The following is a 19,837-nucleotide window of genomic DNA, read 5'->3' as shown; positions in this document are numbered from 1 at the left end:
AGGAAAGTGAAGGGGAAACTGAACTCAAATGATACTTATAAAAATTAAAAATTAATTTTAAGAAGATGATTGATTACATGATACAATATAATATTTTAGTCACAATGATTATACAAATATATATTTATTGGTGTGATTATGTGCTAGTGCTAAGCTGTTTATCAAGTAGCCAGTAAGAAATAATTTCTTCTTGGGGAGCCTAGGAAGCTCATTCAGTTAAGCAGCCCACCCTTGATCTCAGCTCAGGTCTTGATCTCAGGGATGTGAGTTCAAGCCCTGTGTTGAGCTCCACACTGGGTGTGGAGCCTACCAGAAAGAGAGAAAGAAAGAGAGAAAGAAAGAGAGAAAGAAAGAATTTCTTCTCTGAATAATTTCCTTTTCTTAATTTCTTAATAATGTAAGTTTCTAATTTTAGGTGGAATAGCAAGCTTTCAAAATATTAATGACGTGCTTTACATTTGCAGTTGAAGAAAATGTATTTTTTTTAAAAGATCTTATTTATTAAAAAAAAATCTTATTTATTTATTCATGAGAGACACAGAGAGAGAGAAGCAGAGACATAGACAGAGGGACCTGATGTGGGACTTGATCTAGGATCCTCAGGGGCCCTGAGCCAAAGGCAGGCACTCAACCACTGAGCCACCCAGATATCCTTCCCCCAAAAGTATTAAATGCCAGTTAATACTGTAAAATTATCTACAGAGGGAACTATATTAGATGCCTGGATAATTTTGATGTTATAAGAAAAACATGCTCATTTTATTAATTTGCTATGATTTCTGTTTACAAAAGCATTAAAACTTAAAACACTATACAAAACATTATAATTTCTCCCGAAATATTTTTTTCATTCATTTATTTTCTCCCCTCTAAACTCAAATACTGTTGCAAAGTAGAAGTAAAAAAAAAAAAAAAAAGTAGAAGTAGATTTGTGACTGTCTCATCAGTCTGTCCATTTTTCACTCACCTAGAACATTAGAGTCTGAATTTATCTCTGATTTGGATATTCATTCTGAAGACTTTCAGAGTCTTGTCTAAATGAGCTTGGTAAATTTGGAAACAATTTGTTGTGTCATTTTATTTTTCTCCTGTGGCAAATCAACATAATTCACTGCCTGTTTAAAGAAACCAGGGTTCAAGAATGCAAAAGTGCCAGTAAAGATAATAAATGTTAATTCTATAGCTATCATCATTTCTTCAGGCTGCTGAAGTAAATTGCTATGAGAGATGTTGTTATTGTAATCCATACATTAAGAGGAGAAAAGAGATGTTGGCAGATTTTTAATCAATGATTCCTATCAATTCTCCTTGGCTCCCCCTCTCTCTGAATTCCCACAACTTCTATCCCTGGTTGGAAAGGTTTTGCGTACCATACAAAGCTAAAGTTATCAATGGGGGCATCAGATATATTGCGAGTGAGATGAGAAGTTAGAGAGGGCTGGGCATAATGTTCATACTGCTCTAATGAAAAAGTGTTTCCAAAGGCACCCTAAAACAGGGGACTAGGTAATAATAAGGCTACAGAGAGATTTCACTGTACTTAGTTCTTTGCAGAGAACAAATTATTTATTCCTTACAACAGTCACACAAGACAAGTGAGATATCATCCTCATTGTGTTGATGAGAAAATTTGAGGTTGGAGACGTTGGATACTTGCTCTCAATCACTGCTACTAAGTGGTAGAAATTTGCTGAGTCCTTGTATTTAACTTGTTCCTGGTACCCCTATTCTCAGAAATCTACCAGGCTCACCAGGGCTTAGTGCTTTTCTTGAGCTCATAAATATGTATTTTTTCTTCCAATACTAAATCATTTGAACTTTTAAAATCCTAAAATATTTAAATGTATTTTCTATCTGGCTTTATAGTCTTTAATCTTGGAATCGTGTGTGTCTTTGTATTCTTAGCACCACAAAAACCATAGGGACATTTAAGATACTATGCAATTGAATTTTACTTATTTCACGTGGCACTTTCTTGTGGTCACAATTTCTAGTCATTCTACATTTTCAAGGATATACTACAATATTAAGAGCCATGATAAGTCACATTGCGCTATAATAAATGTTCATGATTTTTTTGTTGTTGCCTATGGTATTGTAGAAAAAACATGAAGTTGTTCATGGGGTTAAATTAGTGAATCTCCTCTGGACATTATACTCCCTTTTCATTGCTCCTCATATTTTTTTGGAGTAACTCTATTGCCCTGTCTCAAGCTCACCCTCTTAAAAATCATACACAGTTGTCATCCCAACTGTATCCATTAGGCTTTCCTTTCTGTGCTCACTATGAAATTACAAGAGAGGCCTACCAAGATGTCACTACTCCATGCTTTTCATCCATCTGCAAGAAAATGAGAGAAAGGTACAGATAATTAGATACAGCTGGCTCAAGAATCAATATTACATTGCTCCTAGTGTTCACAACAAATCTGGAATATTATCCAAAGATAGTAATGATTGTATTTTCCTCACTTAAACATACCAAATAAATTCTTATCTGTTTTTCAAAACTTTGTCACAAGAAGCTTCCTTATTTTTCATGCCATTCCATTTTGCAGTACAAGATTTCCACATGTACACTTAGAAAATTTGTTGTTGTAAGGGAAAGACAGTCTAGGTTAACATGCATCTCATAGAATGTTAATCTCTAGCTAAATTACTGTATTAAAACTCAGATAAAACAATCCTATTAAAGAGTAGCAAAGTATTTAGATTTCACTTATCAAAGAGAAAACCAAACATATATGTAGCAGTTATTAACAAAAAGTGCACATCATAGATGTCTCCCAATAGGTTATTCTTCCATATTCTTTATGAAGTACAGGCCATTCAGTGAGTTAACTTTTTTCAAGTTTAAATTTTAAAGTTATATTTACACAGTTAAAAATTTACTTAAGGCTATGATGTCAATCAATGATGAAAAGAAAAGAATATCTTTATTAACTTCCAGTTCTTTTTTTGTCCTTAGAGTAGTTCCATTTCCTTAAGAATAGAGAGCTAAGAGAATGTAAGTAGAATATAAGCAATGTCACTCTTTATATCACCAGTAATTAAAAGTTTATTAAATGCTTACTGTGTTCAAGATGCCTTGTGTGGAGAAAAGACGAGTGTAATATAGAATTATAACTATAACTCTAAATGACCAAAACTGGCTTACAATTTTCTTTCATTGTTTCTTTCTCCTTTCTTTTCTTTCTTTCTTTCTTTCTTTCTTTCTTTCTTTCTTTCTTTCTTTCTTTCTTTCTTTCTTTCTTTCTTTTCTTTCTTTCTTTCTTTCTTTCTTTCTTTCTTTCTTTCTTTCTTTCTTTCTTTCTTCTTTCTTTCTTTTCTTTTTTGTGAGTGATGAGAAATTATCTTTCCCTACTAAGAATTATCAATGTAAAAAAGCAAAATTCCAAATTTGAATGCTTAAGTTATTCTTGATTTCTATGGTCAAATTCAAATCCAAAGACTATTTCTAAGAGAACTGGGTCCCACCTTTATCCTCCCATCCTATACCACATCCTATCTATAAGGTTCTATTGTATTATATTTTATTTTTAAAAATATTTTATTTACTTATTCATGAGAGACAAAGAGAGAGAGTGGCAGAGACAGAGGCAGAGAGAGAAGCAGACTCCGTGCAGGGAGCCCGATGTGGTACTTGATGTGAGACTTGATCTCAGGACAGCGGGATCACGCCCTGAGCCAAAGGCAGATGCTCAACTGCTGAGCCACCCAGATCTCCTCATCTATAAGGTTTTTTTTTTTTAATTTTTAAAAAGATTTTATTTATTTATTCATGACAAACACACAGAGAGAGGCAGAGACACAGGCAGAGGGAGAAGCAGGCTCCATGCAGGGAGCCTGAGGTGGGACTTGATCCCCAGGTCTCCAGGATCATACCCGGGCCTGAAGGCAGCGCCAAACCGCTGGGCCATCAGGGATACCCCATCCATAAGGTTTTAAAGAGTAACTGACAACTCAGGAGATAATTGTGCCTTTTAGAGATTTATTTATTTATTCATGATAGGCATAGAGGGAGAGAGAGAGAGGCAGAGACACAGGCAGAGGAAGAAGCAGGGAGCCCGATGCGGGACTCGACCCCGGGTCCCCAGGATCGTGCCCTCGGCCAAAGGCAGGCGCCAAATCGTGGAGCCACCCAGGGAGCCCCAATAATTGTGTCTTTTACAATGGTTCCTGCTAGATTATCTCAGCTCTGCCACTTAAGAGCCATGCAGTTTTGGCCTTTTACTAAAATTCTTTCAGCTTCAGATTCCCTGACTATAAAAGATACATAATAAAACTTAATTTACCAATTGTGATTAAATGATACAGTACATTAGTCTTTGGTGAAGCATAAAGTACCATATAAAGGTGCTATGGTATCATGCTATGCTATAAGAGGCACAAAAATGTAACAAGCACTCCACTCCAAAATAATTCTCTCATTGGTCTGTCATGAGACTGAAGAAAGTTACCCTTTGGTTTAAAGCAGTAAGTTTCAAGGAGGTCCCTGTTAACTATAAATGTGTCATATGATACATTAAATAACTGTCATAATAGTTTATCAAGGTTACTTGCAGTGATAGGTCACAGTGGAAAAGATATATTACTGCAAAAATCAAAAGAAAAAAAACAAAAGTAGTAAAAGGAAACAAACTACTGATACATGCCACAACATAAATGAACTTCACAAATATGTTGAGTCAAAGAAAGGAAAGAAATTCATACTCTATTATTCCATTTTTGTGCAATTCTAAAATATGTATAACTAAAAGGACAAAAGGGAATTTTCTGGAGTGATGAAAATGTTCTATATTCAAAATGGTGTGGGCTACACTAATGCAGCTATTTTGCAAAACTAATTTAAAGGAATACTTAAGATCTGATGATTTCACTGTATGTATATTATACTTCAATTTTTAAAAAAGACCATTTACATGTTATTGTGGATATTTTAAAATAGTTATTATATTTTATGCATACAGGCTAAAATAGTTATAGATGAAAGGATATATATAATTTTGGGGGCTTAGTAAAATATGAAGGGTGGTGATAAAAAATGGAAAGTGAAGAGCATATAGATGAAATATGATTAGCCATACGTTAAAAAAAGGTGACAGTTGGGTGATATTCACATGGAGTCCTATATTCTCTCAGCTTTTGTTTATGTTTAAACATTTTTCATAATAAAGTTGAAAAAGAGAAGGCTCATTTGCATTCAACTCCTCATTTACAAAAGAAAACTGTGAACAGAGGACATAACTTGTTCAAAGTCTCACAGCCAGACAGCAAACCAAACTCTAAGTTTAACTGTCTTTTTCTGATCCCAAGGAAGCAAAATATGAGCATTTGGAAAGGCTGCTTTTAATAGGGGCAGCCAATAGTGCAAGGGCTTGTTTAAGCAATATATATAATAATATATGACATATATTCTTAACATATCTATACAACATAATATTTACATATATTATATGTATATAAATGGTTTGGTTTTATTTTTTTTAAAAGATTTTATTTATTTATTCATAGAGACACAGAGAGAGGCAGAGACAGGCAGAGGGAGAAGCAGGCTCCATGCAGGGAGCCCAACGTGGGACTCGATCCCGGGTCTCCAGGATCACGCCCTGGGCTGCAGGCGGCGCTAAACCGCTGCGCCACTGGGGCTGCCCAATGGTTTGGTTTTAAGGGATTGTTTTGTAGATTTAAGTTGCATTTTACTTAAATTTCAGAATCCAAATGAGTGCTGGGATATGGAAAGCATTTTTGCCTACAAAAAAAAAAAAAACAAAAAAGAAAAAAGAAACATAAAACAAAGAAACAAATAGCAAAGACTTGTTTTTCCCTTCCAGTGCTAAAATCATCCTCTCAATTCAGGCAAAAACAGCAAATACATTCTGTTAGAGGGAGGAGCTTGGTTCTCCATTCTGGTGTGATCCAGGAACAGCTGTTTTCCCTCCAGCTCTGAGAGAGGTGCAACGTGTTAAGCGATGCAAACGTCGTCTTCAGGCCCGCGCGGATGTCTGCGCGTCCGTGTGTGGGATGGGATGTGTGGGGTATCCGCTCTGAGGGCAACGTGAACCAAAGGAGAAAGGGGAGTAGGGTGTAGAAGGGATGGAGCAATCGGAGGTGATCGTTCAGGAGAAAAAAACCACGCTGGATTCGTCTCCTCCATCGGGCACTTGAGTGTGGAAAGTAAATTCCATTTCGAGAACGAATAACCTTAGGACCGCTCGGTATCGACGGCCGCGGAATATTTATTCCGAGTTCCACTGATGGGGAAAATCAGCGTCTGGCAGCCGCTGATTGGTGGACTAGAGAATGGTGATAGTGGGGTGGGGAGAGGATTCGAAGAGGCTCCTCCTGCCTCAACCCGTACCTCTCTCTCCCTTACTAGCGTCCTCTCCATCCGCGGGACCCTTTCGGGCTCAGCAGAGGTTAAGAGCCAAGGAAAATCTGGGTGACATTTGAGCAAAAGCATCCCTCACATTGTGTTCATCAAAATTTCAGCGATGCGAGGGGAACATGCTCCTGGAAGTGGGGGCTGAGCACCGTTCCTGGGCTGCCGGTCGCCTTCGCCGGCCTCGTAGGAGGGTGGCTCTCCGCGGCCGTGGATCCCTCAGACCTCCACGCCACCAGGGTGGCTCCCGCCAGGGGGTCCCGGGAGGAAGCGGAGGGAAGGGCGGGGAGACGGCGAGGTGGGGGAGGGGGGATGGGAACCAGGGAGAAACAGCAGCCGAAGCCTGTCGGCTCCAGATCGCCCCAAGAGCCCCCTGGGTCCTGAACTTGGGGAAGCGCGGAATACCTGGCCCCGGTCCCCCACCGCGGCCCAGGCTGGCGGCCGGACTGGGAGGTACAGCCTGCCCCGCCCCCCCCACCCCTCCCCGCAGCCGAGCGGAGCCGCGAAGTGCACGCGGCTGGGAGAGCCGCGAGCGCCGGCAGAGGGGCGGGGAGAGGCGCTGACAAATCAGCTGCGGGGGCGGTGAGCCGAGGAGAAGGAGGAGAAAGAGGAAGGGGAGGAAGACCACGACGACTTGCAGGGGACCCGAGAGAGGGGGTGAGAGACCGAGCGCGGCAGCGTGGGGGTGAGGTGTGTGCTGGCTGTGGGCCGACCCGAGGACCGAGCCTGGCCCTCAGCATCCTCCGCGCGCTCTCCCTGCCCTCCCTCCCGACCTGTCTCTTTCTCTCCGATCCAGTTGTGCGGGGGACGGGGAGTGGCAATCCGACGACAGGTTCGTGGGTTTGCCTCCCACGCCCCCAGCCTCTCATCACCGGGTTTTGCTGACAGCAGCCTCCCCGGGGACCATCCCTCTCCTGGTGCCGCCGCCTCCCTTCCTGTGCGCTTCTTATTCTCCCTCTTAATATTTAAATAATATTTGGGATTTTTTTTTTTTTTTTTATTGTGAGGGGGTTGGTCGAGAGGAATTGTAGTTGTGAGGATCAGAGGGACCCAGGTAAGTACCTAAGGATCTCAAAACGGGCAGCTTTGGCGATCCTGGGGGAAACCCGGGAGCACCGGGTCGTGCACTTCTGGGGCGGGGGTGGGGGGGGGGGAGGTCGTTGCTGCAATGAGGACCCGCTGAGCCAAGTCCCTCGGAGGTGGGTGCTTATCTCTTCAGGAGCTCGAGGAAAGTAAGTTGCCCTGGCTTTCCCCTGGCCTCCGATATTCCGCTCTGCCCGGCTCCAAAGGCTGAGAGGTCGCGCTGCTTCCCTGGGAAACGCTCTTCCCTTGGGAAACGGGAGGATGCTCGATGGAGCGTGAGCGGCCAACTTTTATTTCTCTTGTACCTTAAATCCCCCAGTCCGCCCCCCACCCCCCAGTTTCCTCGGTGGAGGAATCAAGCTGTGTTTGGCAGTAATTACCTGGAAGTGCAGGGAGGGCAAGTCAACAGGTGGTAAGGGGTTAACAGGTGCGGCGCCGGGCGGGGCGCGAACTCGCGCGCTCGGAGGAACCCCCCGCCTCGGGCGGCTGGCGCGGGTCGGGAGACGGCTCCGAGTGGGTCGCTGGGGGTGGGGGTGGGGGTGGCTGGCGGGGTGCGCTGGGGCGGGCGCCAGTAGGCTCCCTGTGGGCCTCAGGTTGAGCCCCACCCAGAGCGAGTAGTTCTCTTCCCTCCCCTCTTGGTTATCAACCAGTTAGCCTTCTTGTGGGATTCATTTTAAGATTGTCCCTGACCCCATGCCTCCAGCTCCCTTTCTTTTCCTGTCATTTTTTTATACGAACTTTTGACTCACCTGCTCATCGTTTGGACTCTAGGAAGTTGAAAGAAGGGCCCATCTCTTCATGTAACTACACTTCGAAAATACAGTAAGAACAACTGAGAAAATTCATCCCAATCCATGTTTAGGCAGCTAGATTTTTACTAGCCAAGATGGATGAGGGGTGCTAAATTTTTAATGCAGAAGCTAAAAAAAAAAAAAAAAAGAAAGAAAAAAAGAAAAAAAAATGTTGCCCATCCCCCCAGTGGTTTATTTAGAGTCTCACACTTTTGGGTTGTACTGACCTTTCAGTGGTTTTTATCTTGGGTGATTCTAATTTTATTTTATTCCACCCAAAAGTTCTCATTGAAATTGTATTTTATGTTCTCTAGTGTGGTGTGAACGAATTCATTAGCCATGGATGTATTCATGAAAGGACTTTCAAAGGCCAAGGAGGGAGTCGTGGCTGCTGCTGAAAAAACCAAACAGGGTGTGGCAGAAGCAGCAGGAAAGACAAAAGAGGGTGTCCTCTATGTAGGTAGGTAAGCCCCATATGTCATCTTGATATTTATTTATGACTGGTGGATTAGGATGATTAATGCTCTAAATGCTGGTATTTCTTGCTTGATTCATTTTTGCATCATCACTTGTCAAAAAGAGAAACCGAGTCAGAGGACTGTAGGTAGGCTAATGTGAGCATTTGAGCTAATAGTAAAAAGTGAGGATAACTTTTTGTGTTTTCAGAATATTTAATTTTTCAGTAATACTTAGGACTTTTTAAATGAATAGTTCTGTGCATAAGAGACTATAATTAGGAAAAAGTTTTAAGGGATCCCTGGGTGGCGCAGCGGTTTGGCGCCTGCCTTTGGCCCAGGGCGCGATCCTGGAGATCCGGGATCGAGTCCCACGTCAGGCTCCTGGTGCATGGAGCCTGCTTCTCCCTCTGCCTGTGTCTCTGCCTCTCTCTCTCTCTCTCTCTGTGACTATCATAAATAAATAAAAAAAAAAAATTTAAAAAAAAAAAAAAAAAAGGAAAAAGTTTTAAAAACTCAGTCTCAAAAGGTAATTAAGAATATTTTTGAAAAAAAAAAAAAGATGGGATGCCCGGGTGGCTCAGCTGTTAATGTTAAGCACCTGCCTTTGACCCAGGGTGTGATCCTGGAGACCCAGGATCGAGTCCCACATCAGGCTCCCTGTATGGAGCCTGCTTCTCTCTCTGCCTCTGTCTATGTCTCTGCCTCTCTCTGTGTCTCTCATTAATATATAAATAAATTCTTTAAAAAATATTTTTGAGAAAAAAGAATATTTTTGAAAATCAAAATCATTCATAGGCCTCTGGTTTTTAATCCATCATGACTAATATCAGTAAATTTTAGTGTATTCATGTTTTAAACTAAGACTTTTTGATATGGCCTTGGGATATGTAGAAAGAGGCCTACTGTGGCCCTAAAAAGGAAAGTACAGAACAGTTTTTGGTAGAGTTCATCCTTGTGAGCGCTTGGTGAACTGAAGACTAATTGACCAAAAAAGCGCTTGAAGACTGCTGCTAATATCTCAGAGACATTTATATGTATAATTCACTTGTTTTTTTTTTTTTAAATATTTTATTTATTTATTTATTCATGAGAGACACTGAGAAGGAGAGGCAGAGACACAGGCAGAGGGAGAAACAGGCTCCATGCAGGAAGCCCAATGTGGGACTCGATCCCAGGTCTCCAGGATTAAGCCCTGGCAGAAGGCAGGCGCTAAACCACTGAGGCACCTGGGCTGCCCTATAATTCACTTATTAAATAACACACATACAAAGTAACAAGATTGATGCTTATCATTTCTTTTTGTTCCTAAGTTGACACTTTGTAATATTCACACAGATCCTGACTCTTTTTTCATGTCTTGAACTGTGTTAGGTTGGGTGTTATTTTTGCAAATCACTTCAGAGTCTTTGGGGGGAAGGAATAGACACATACATACACAAACACTCATCCACAGGGATGTATGCACACACTTACCTTTGCCCATTCTGCCTCTCCTCTTTCTCTTTGGCTCCTCTGAGCTCTTGCACGTTCTCTGGTAGCAGCTGTAACAGCAGGATGTGCAGTAATGTGGAGGATAAACGTATTGGATGGTATAAGGTGCTATACTTATGTCTGTCGGTGAAATACCACTATGTTGTCTCTTCAACATGGATACATTGAAAAAGAGTTACACTTGGAATGATTTTTATGAACGCCTCTCTTATATTTTTCATTGCTCGTAGACTTTATTGGCTGAGTTTGATACAAATCTTCAGTTAAATTATTCATTCTCTTAAAATATATTTTCAGAAAATCCTTGAATTAAAGAATGTCACAAATGGAAAAAATGAGTTACTTTCAAATGTTTTTGTAAAGTGTGAATTCTATCTTTTTAGATAGAATTTGGAATACTGAATCAGCAATGCGCAGATAATCAATATCTTTATACTTGTCCTTAGTTTCCTAAGTTGTGCAAGCATGTGCTTGCAACTATTCTTTGACTTCAGTTACTTTATAATTTAATAACTTAAAAAATTTTTAGGATGCTAATATTTACTCCATTAGTTTGTAGTGAGTCCAGAAACTATTGAATATTAATACATTGCTGTTTTCTAGATAATGAATAGGTTTTATTATATGGAAAACTTTTGGTTTTCATTGTCAACTATGAGTTTGGACAAATATAATGATTTTTTGAGATTAATTATGTTCTTATGTAAAATTGTAATTGTTTACATGTCACATGTATTTTTAAATAATCTTCAATATATATCATGGTATTTAACACATAGTGCATTCTATAAATTATTTGTTGGTTGTGTTCTGAAGGATAGTTAAAATTTAAACTCAAACACAGGATTTAGGATGAAAACTGACCATGGGAAGACACAATATAGAGATCAGGATTTGATAGACTTTTTCTGTAAAGTGCTAGGGAGTAAATATTTTAGGCTATAAGGTCTCTGTGTCAAATTAATCCACTCTACTGTTGTGGTAGGAAAGCAGCCATAGATAATAATGTGTTCCAATAAAATAACCTGTGTTCCAATAAAACCTTACTGAAACAGGTAATGGGTTGATTTGGCCCATAGCCTGCAGTTTGTGGACTCTGAGAAAAATAGAGAGAACATAGACTTGATGTCACTCACACAAACCTACATTCTAGTCCAGACTATATCATTTATTACCTTTAGAATACCATAAAAGTTACTTACTACCTATGAGCTTTACTTCCCTCATTTGTAAAAATATGATTTAGATAAATGCAACTAGCTTGCAGAGTTTTTGTGAGGATGTCATAACACATTCTTGCAAAACAGAACACATGAATAATAAAGCACACTTTAAGAAAACTAGACTTATTTTTTGTAGCAGTTTAGGTTCACAGCAAAATTGAGAGGCAAATAACAGAAGTTTCTCATGTACCTCGTGCCCCCACACATGCATGGCCTCCCCCATGATCTACATTTGTTAGATTGAATGGTTCATTTATTAAAATTAATGAACTTACATTGACACATCACAATCACCTAAAACCCACAGTTTACTTTAAGGTTCACTCTTCATGGTATACATTCTTTGCATTTGGACAAATGCATCATTATAGTATCATATAGTTATTTTTAGTGTCCTAAAATTAGGCATCACTTATTCATTTCCCTCCACCAACCCCTGGCAACCACTGATCATTTTTTCTGTCTCCATTATTTTACCATTTCCAGAATGTCATATACCTAGAATCATAAAGTATGTAGAGTTTTAAGGTTGGGTTATTTCACCTAAAAATATCCACTTCAGGCTCTTCTGGGTCTTTTCATGGTTTGATAGCTCTTTTTTTCTTTTTTTTTTTTTTTTAGCACTAAATACTAATTCCATTATTTGGATGTGTCACAGTTATCTATTCACCTCCTGAGGGACATCTTGGTTTCTTCCAAGTTTTAGTAATTGTGAATAAACTGCTATAAACATCCACATGCAGGTTTTTGAATGGACATAAGCTTTCAACTCCTTTGGGTAAATACCAAGGATCACTATTGTTGGATCATATCGTAAAGATATGTTTACTTTTATAAGGAACTGACAAACAGGGGATCCCTGGGTGGCTCAGCAGTTTAGCGCCTGCCTTCGGCCCAGGGCGTGATCCTGGAGTCCCAGGATCGAGTTCCACATCAGGCTCCCTGCATGGAGCCTGCTTCTCCCTCTGCCTGTGTCTCTGCCTCTCTCTCTCTCTCTCTCTCTCTGTCTCTCATGAATAAATAAATAAAATCTTTTAAAAAAATAAGGAACTGACAAACTGTCTTCCAAAGTTGTTGGACCATTTTGCATCCCATCAATAAAGAATAACAGACCTTGTTGCTTCACATCCTTGTCAGCATTTGGTGTTTGAAAATTCTAGATTTTGATCATTCTAACAGGTAGGTGTCTTGTGGTATTTGATAGTTTTAATTTAACATTTCCGAGATGACATATGATGTGCAGCATCTTATTTGTTATCTATATATCTTCTTCGGTGAGCTATCTGGTAAGATCTTTGGCCTTTTACCTGGTTATTTGTTTTCTTATTGTTGAGAGTCCTCTGTATATTTTGGATAATAGTTCCTTTCCAGACATATATTCTGCAAATATTTTTCCTGTAGCCTTTCTCTCTCTCAACACTTCCTTTCATGGAGCAGAAAGTTTTAATTTTAAAGAAGTCCAGCTTATTGATTCTTTATTTCATGGATTGTGCTTTTGGTGTTATATCTAAGTCATTGCCATACCAGGTCATGTAGGTTTTCTCCTATGTTATTCTAGGAGTTTTAGAGTCTTGTATTTTACATTTAAGTCTATGATCCCTCTTGTGTTATTTTTTTTTGTGAAACGTTGTTGTCTAAATTCTTCTCCTTCTCCTGTTTCTTGTTTTTTTCTTTCTTCTTGCATGTGGATGTCCAGTTGTTCCAGCACCATTTGTCAAAAGATTGTCTTTGCTTTATTGTATTACTTTTGCTCCTTTGCCAAAAGTCAGTTGACTATATTTATGTGGTTCCATTTCTAGGTTCTTAATTCTGTTCCATTGGTTTATTGTCTATTCTCTTGCCATTATTTCACTGTCTTGATTACTATAGCTTGACAGTAAGTCTACAAGGCAAGTAGTGTCAGACTTATGATTTTATATTTCAATATTATCATGGCTATTTGGGGCCTTCTGCTTCTCCACATACACTTTAGAATCTGTTTGTTGATATCTACAAAATAACTTGTGAGATTTTGATTAGAATTGCATTGAACTATATAGATCAAGTTAAAAGGAACTGAGATTTTGACAGTATTGAATCTTCTCATCCATGAATACAAAATACCTTTTATTTAGTTTTCTGCTTTTGTTCATCAGAGCTTTGTAGTTCCCCTCATATTGACCTTGTATTTATTCTGTTAAATGTACACCTAAGTATTTTTTTTTGATGAAAATATAAATTGTATTGTGATTTAAATTTTAAATTTCATTTGTTCATTGCTGGTATATATGAAAGTGATTGACTTGTGTTTATTAACCTTGTATCCTACAGTCTTACAATAATTAGGGTTGGTTCTTTAGGATTTTCTATATCAAGTCGTCTGTGAATGAAGACCATTTTATTTCTTCTTTCCCAATCTGTATACCTCTTATTTCCCTTTATTATCTTATTGCATTGGCTAGGATTTCCAGTATGATGCTTGCCTTGTTCCTGGTCTTAATAGGAAAACTCCAGTTTCTTGCTATGAAATATGAATTTATCTATAGTTTTTTTGTAAATATTCTTTTTTGTGTGGAAATATTCTTAATCAAGTTGAGGAAGTTCCCCTCTATTCCTAGTGTACCAGACATTTTTACCACAAATAGATGCTGCATTTTGTTAAATGCTTTTTCTGCATCTATTGATATAATCATGTGATTTGTCTTTTTTATCCTGTGAGTGTGATGGATTACTTTAATTAATGTTTGAATAATGAGCTAACTTTACACACCTGGCATGAATTCCACTTGGTTGTGAAGTATAATTCTTTTTATACATTGTTGGATTTGATTTGTTATTATTTTGCTGAGGATTTTTATAGAACACACTTTTATATATAGGAGCAATGATTAATATTATCAAATAAGCGATTTGTTCAGTGTGGAGCCCCACACGGGGCTTGATCTCATGACTCTGAGATCACCAGCTGAGCTCGAACCAAGAGTTGAATGCTCAGCTGACTGCACCACTCAGGCGCCCCCAGAAATTTATAAATTTAGAGTCAAATTAAGAAGCAAAAAAATTTAGTTTTCTTTATATAATGCCAACTATTATAACAGTAAAGGTGAGAAAATTATCTTCAAAATGCTCTCAGTGCTACTTTGCTCAGTAAGCGGCAATAGTCAAGAGTATGGATTAATATCAAGCTCTCAAATCACAATATGGTTCACCTGCATCAAGTTGACAAATTCAGCATAACATGCAAAGCAGCAATATAGTTGACGATGACTATAGTATAGTCTTACTGTGAGTTCTTGCAACTCCTAGGCATTTGTTTAGACCTTCTCCACTCTGTACCTTGTCATGAAAGAAAGTTATGAGAGAAAAGATGAGAGTTGTGGCCACCTTGGCTCATGGAAGCTGTTAGCTCTGGTCTCTCTTCAGTTTACTAATCACATAGCCACTTGGTATCTACTTTGTAGCTATATGTTTTCAATTATAGATTATTCATCAATTACATGTTAATTACTAATTATAAATACTAATAAACAACTGATGGCAAATAACAGGTGATTAGTTTGATATGAAGCAACTTCATTAAGGCCTTCATTTATCTTTGAATCAGGATACATTCTATGGTTTAGCCCAATGTCCAATTCTGAGGTATTATTCAGAGGAAAGACCACAAACCAACTGTTAAACATTTCTTTCAAATAGTCATTTTTAAAAATATGGGGTACAAGAAGTGGTAGATGAATAGCAATAAGTAGTATTCCCTTAAATACAAGCTGTTCTCACCTTGTGTAGTTCCAGTAGAGAAGAATTTCAGTTTACAACAGTTAGTTGAATACCAGTCCTTCATATCCCAGTTCAAATTTCTGTTCATACAACCTTTGCTCCTAGCTCTTCAGCCCACAGATTGCTATATAAATAACAGAAACTCATTATAATCCTTGATCAAATTACATCACTTTTTTCAGTTTGTCACTGATTGTTCATTTCACATCCGCTACTCAGCTTGCACAGGCAGCAAGGCCTTTGGTTGTGTTGCTTCCTTGTAGCCCAGTGATAAACTCGGCCAATATTTTAAAAAATTGCGTAACTGAACAAGAAAATTGGCCAAAAAAATTGAAAGTGCCTCAAAGAAATGAAATGAAAATGCTGGAAGTAAAATTTGAATCAAAAAGTGTTTTATTTATACAACAAATAGCTGATCTGGGGAATGGTAACACTACTACTGTTCAGGTGACTATAGATTTGTAGCCAGAGGAACTTATTCAAGCGGAAGTAAAATTTAAAAAGTTGTGATGAATAAATTGAAGATGTTTCAGAGGAAGTGCTGCTGCAAAAGTACCTCACATGAAAGGAACTATCAGAGATAGAGCATGAGGTGAAACAATGCAAAGGGTAACATTTTGGAAATTGATTCAAACTTACAAAAGATTATACAGATCTCTAGGGCTTAGGAAAGATGCTCATGCCATATATGAAGTTATACAATGACAAGAAGACCACACTAATCTTGATAAGTTTTTTTTCAAATAAATAAAATACAATAATTCTCAATGTCTTAAATTGATATACTAAGTAGATATTAATTTTACTAGTTTTTCATTTAGCTATCAATTTAAAATAAGTAAAAGAATTTTTAATGTTTCTACAAAAAAGTTGAAAGGTCATGGGATAATTGTAATTTTTACTACCAATTAATTGTTATTTACTTCATTGATATTTAAGATCACTTTTTATAGACTCACTTCAGCCTGTGCATGGTCACTTTACAATCCTATAATACTATGCAAACTGAACGTCAATTGCAAAGTATGCATATATACAAACATGAGCACATTGACACATTGTACTGGATATATAAACTGTTATCCTGTATCCTTTTATGTATTTAACAAGCACACAACTTAATTTATATGAATTTATAATTAATTATTTGTTCTATTTTAAACTGCAAATCCCTTTACAAATATTATATGTGAAGAATAATTATTTCTTACTATTTGATATGTACTAATCACTGTTTTAAAATCTTTATGTGTATTATTTCCTTGATTTTCATGTTGACTGAATGATGTATATTTGGTTATTATGTGGTGAAGTAAAGATTTAAATCTGGGAAATCTAAATTCAAAATCTATATTTTAAAAATTTAACTTTAGTTTTTAATATTGAAATATATTTAACACACAATATTATATTAGCCTCAGTTGTAATAGTGATTTGACAATTCTATACAATATTCAGTGCTCACCACAGTAAGTGTAAGTAGCCATCTGTTACCATATAATGTTATTACAGGGGAATCTCTGTGAGTTAAGTATCTGCCTTTAGCTCAGGTCATGACCCCATGGTTCTGGGATTGAGCTCCATGTCAAGCTCCATGGTGTGTGTGTATGTGGGCGGGGGGCGGGGGGGGGGTCCCTGCTCAGTGGGGAGCCTACTTCTTCCTCTCCCTTTGCCTCTCCCCTGCTTTTGTATATGCTCTCTCTCTCACTTTCTCTTTTGAATAAATAAAATCTTTAAAAATATACTAATGTTATTACAATATTATTGAATATATTCCCTATGTTGTAATTTGCACATCTGTGACTTATTTATTTTATAATTGAAAGGTTGTACTTAATCCTCTTCACCTGTTTCACCCATCCCCTACCCACCTCCAATCTAGCAACCACCATTCTCTGTTTTTATATTTCTAGTCTTTTTTTCAGTTTTTGTTTGTTTTATTTTTTACATTCCACATATACATGAAATTGTGTGGTACTTACCTTTTTCTATCTAACTTACTTCACTTAACATAATACCTTCTATTGTCCATTCATGTCGCAAATGACAAGATCTCAATCTTTTATATGGCCAAGTACCATTCCGTTGTGTGTGTGTGTGTATGTTTTATCCAATCATCTATCAATGGACATTTATGTCACTTATGTTGTTTTCATAAATGGCTATAAGGTGCAGTAAGCATGAGGATCCATTTGTCTTTTTGAATTAGCTGTTTTCATTTTATTCAGGTAAATATTCAATAGTAGAATTACTGGATCATATGGTATTTCTATTTTTAATTTTTTGAAGAACTTCCATACTATTTTTCAAAGTGGTTACACCATTTTACATTCCCACCAACAGTGCATGAAGGTTTCCTTTTCTCCACATCCTTGCCAACTCTTCATTCCTTCTTTTTGATATTCACCAGTCTGACTGGTGTGAAGTTATATTTCATTGTGGTTTTGATTTGCACTTGTGTGATGATTAGTAATGTTGAGCATCTTTTCATGTTTCTGTTGGCTATATATCTTCTTTGGAAAAAATGACTATTCAGGTTCTCTACCCACTTTAAATTGGATTATTTGTTGTTTTTTGGTGTTGAATTGTATGAGTTCTTTTTATGTTTTGGATATTAACCTCTTATCAAATATATCATTTGCAAATATTCTTTCCCATTCATTAAGGTTGCCTTTTCGTTTTGTTGATGGGTTCCTTTGCTGTGAAAAAGCTTTTTATTTTGGTGTAGTTCTGATAGTTTATTTTTGCTTTTATTTCCCTTTCCTGAGGAGGTATATACGTATATATGTTGTTAAGGTCAATGTCCAAGAGATTACTGCTTATATTTCTTTTTAGGAGCTTTATGGCTTCAGGTCTGACACTTAGGTTTTTAATCCAGTTTGAGTTCATTTTTGCATATGCTGTAAGAAAGTCATTCAGTTTCACTCTTTTGCATGTAGCTGTCTAGTTTTCTCATCACTACTTATTTTTTTTAAGATTTTATTTATTTATTCATGATAGACACAGAGAGAGAGAGGCAGAGACACAGGCAGAGGGAGAAGCAGGCTCCATGCAGGGAGCCTGACACGGGACTCGATCCCAGGACTCCAGGATCACACCCTGGGCCAAAGGCAGGCACTAAACTGCTGAGCCACCCAGGGATCCCACTCATCACTACTTATTGAAGAGACTGTTTTTCCCATTGTGTATTCTTGCCTCCTTCATTGTAGGTTAATTAACCATGTAAGTGTGGGTTTGTTTCTGGACAAAACCCATATTCTTAACTACATTGCTATAGTTTATGTTTTATTTTTATCAGAGGTCCTTAGATATATTAGGTGTTTCATTAGATATATTAAGATATATTCAAATTGAAACTTCTTAACTATATTTAAATTGCTTTATTAAACATAAATACTTTTCTAGACTGTTTAGTTAAAATGTAAATTTAAATATGATGCATCCAAATTTCACTTAATGCCTTATTTATATATTTTCATAAAAATATTTAGTGAATGTTTTCAACATGGTCCTGTATATTCATTTCTGTCATCTCATTGATCATATTATTGAAATCATAGATATGTGCTTCTAAAATTTGGAAATTGAAACTCTGTTAGACCAATGTTTTATAAATTTGATCCATGAATTATTAGAATTAGATCATGAGGGTTATTAAAAAATGCAAAGATCAGTACCTGATATATTCTGAATATTTGATGCCCTGACACAAAATTCAGCATTTCAACCAGTGCTCCCACCTGACTGATTCTGCTGCACTCTCCAGTTTAAAGGCCTGGTTCTTAGAGAATGTTTAATCAATTGTATGTAGTCATCTTATTGATAGGGAATCTGAGATTCCCTTATGCTTTTTTTTTTCTGTGTTTTAAAGTGTTTACTGTTAATTTTAACATACCTAGGAAGACCTTTTAAAATAGTGCACTTTTAAAGTAAGGGTTAATACCTAGTTTAATCTCCAAATATGGATTTAAGTCATTTCTCAGGTTTATGCCCTCATCTCCTTATATTCTCCTATGTCTGATAGAAATATATTATTTGATTTACAGGGTAGTTTTCAAATAAATCTCCAATCCAGTGTTATTTTCTCCCCCAAAATTTTTTTAAAAAACTGATGTATGGCAGCCCAGGTGGCTCAGCGGTTTAGTGCTGCCTTCAGCCCAGGGTGTGATCCTAGAGACTGGGGATCAAGTCCCACGTTGGGTTCCCTGCATACAGCCTGCTTCTCCTTCCTGTGTCTCTGCCTCTCTCTCTCTCTCTCTCTCTCATAAATAAAATCTTTAAAAAAAAAAAAACTGGTGTAAAGGCACCTGGGTGGCTCAGTTGATTAAGCATATGACTCTTGATTTTAGCTCAGGTCATGATCTCAGGGTCATGATCTCAGGGTCATGTAGAGAGCCCACTTTGGGCTCTGCTCTGGGCATGGAGTTTGCTTAAGATTCTCTCTTTCCCTCTCCCTCTCTCCCTCTCCCCTCCCCAGATGTGTCTCTTTCCCTCTCAAAAAACAAAAACAAAACCAAAAAAACTGGTGTGACTTACACTGAAAAGTCCAACATTAGAGAGCTCATGAATAAAATAAACTTAGTTTTAATAATAAATATTAATGAACTGTTTGTATAAAAGCTATATTCCTCCTAAAGGTTTGCTTGGCTCAGT

At 37.7% G+C, this 19,837-nt stretch overlaps 1 protein-coding gene across 17 annotated transcripts in view; it reads left to right on the top strand.

Moving 5' to 3' along the window:
* SNCA (synuclein alpha) overlaps nucleotides 1-19,837 on the top strand; it is a 171,772-nt gene that overhangs the window by 12,814 nt on the left and 139,121 nt on the right. For 2 of the 17 annotated variants that reach the window (XR_012023384.1, XM_072810553.1), the window contains exons 1-2: nucleotides 6,887-7,072; nucleotides 8,571-8,716. Coding sequence is in view for 9 of the 17 variants with exons in the window: in XM_072810553.1 (XP_072666654.1) it covers nucleotides 8,596-8,716 (121 nt within the window). In the remaining 8 variants the exon portion in view is untranslated. Of the gene's footprint in view, nucleotides 1-6,389; nucleotides 7,893-8,091; nucleotides 8,288-8,570; nucleotides 8,717-19,837 lie in introns of those variants that run through there. The other 15 variants (XM_072810558.1, XM_072810555.1, XR_012023378.1 and 12 more) reach the window with 15 other exon arrangements.

This window comes from Canis lupus, chromosome 33 (assembly GCF_048164855.1).
Source record: "Canis lupus baileyi chromosome 33, mCanLup2.hap1, whole genome shotgun sequence".
Lineage (NCBI taxonomy): Eukaryota > Metazoa > Chordata > Mammalia > Carnivora > Canidae > Canis > Canis lupus.
This window is presented reverse-complemented; position numbering and strand designations above follow the sequence as displayed.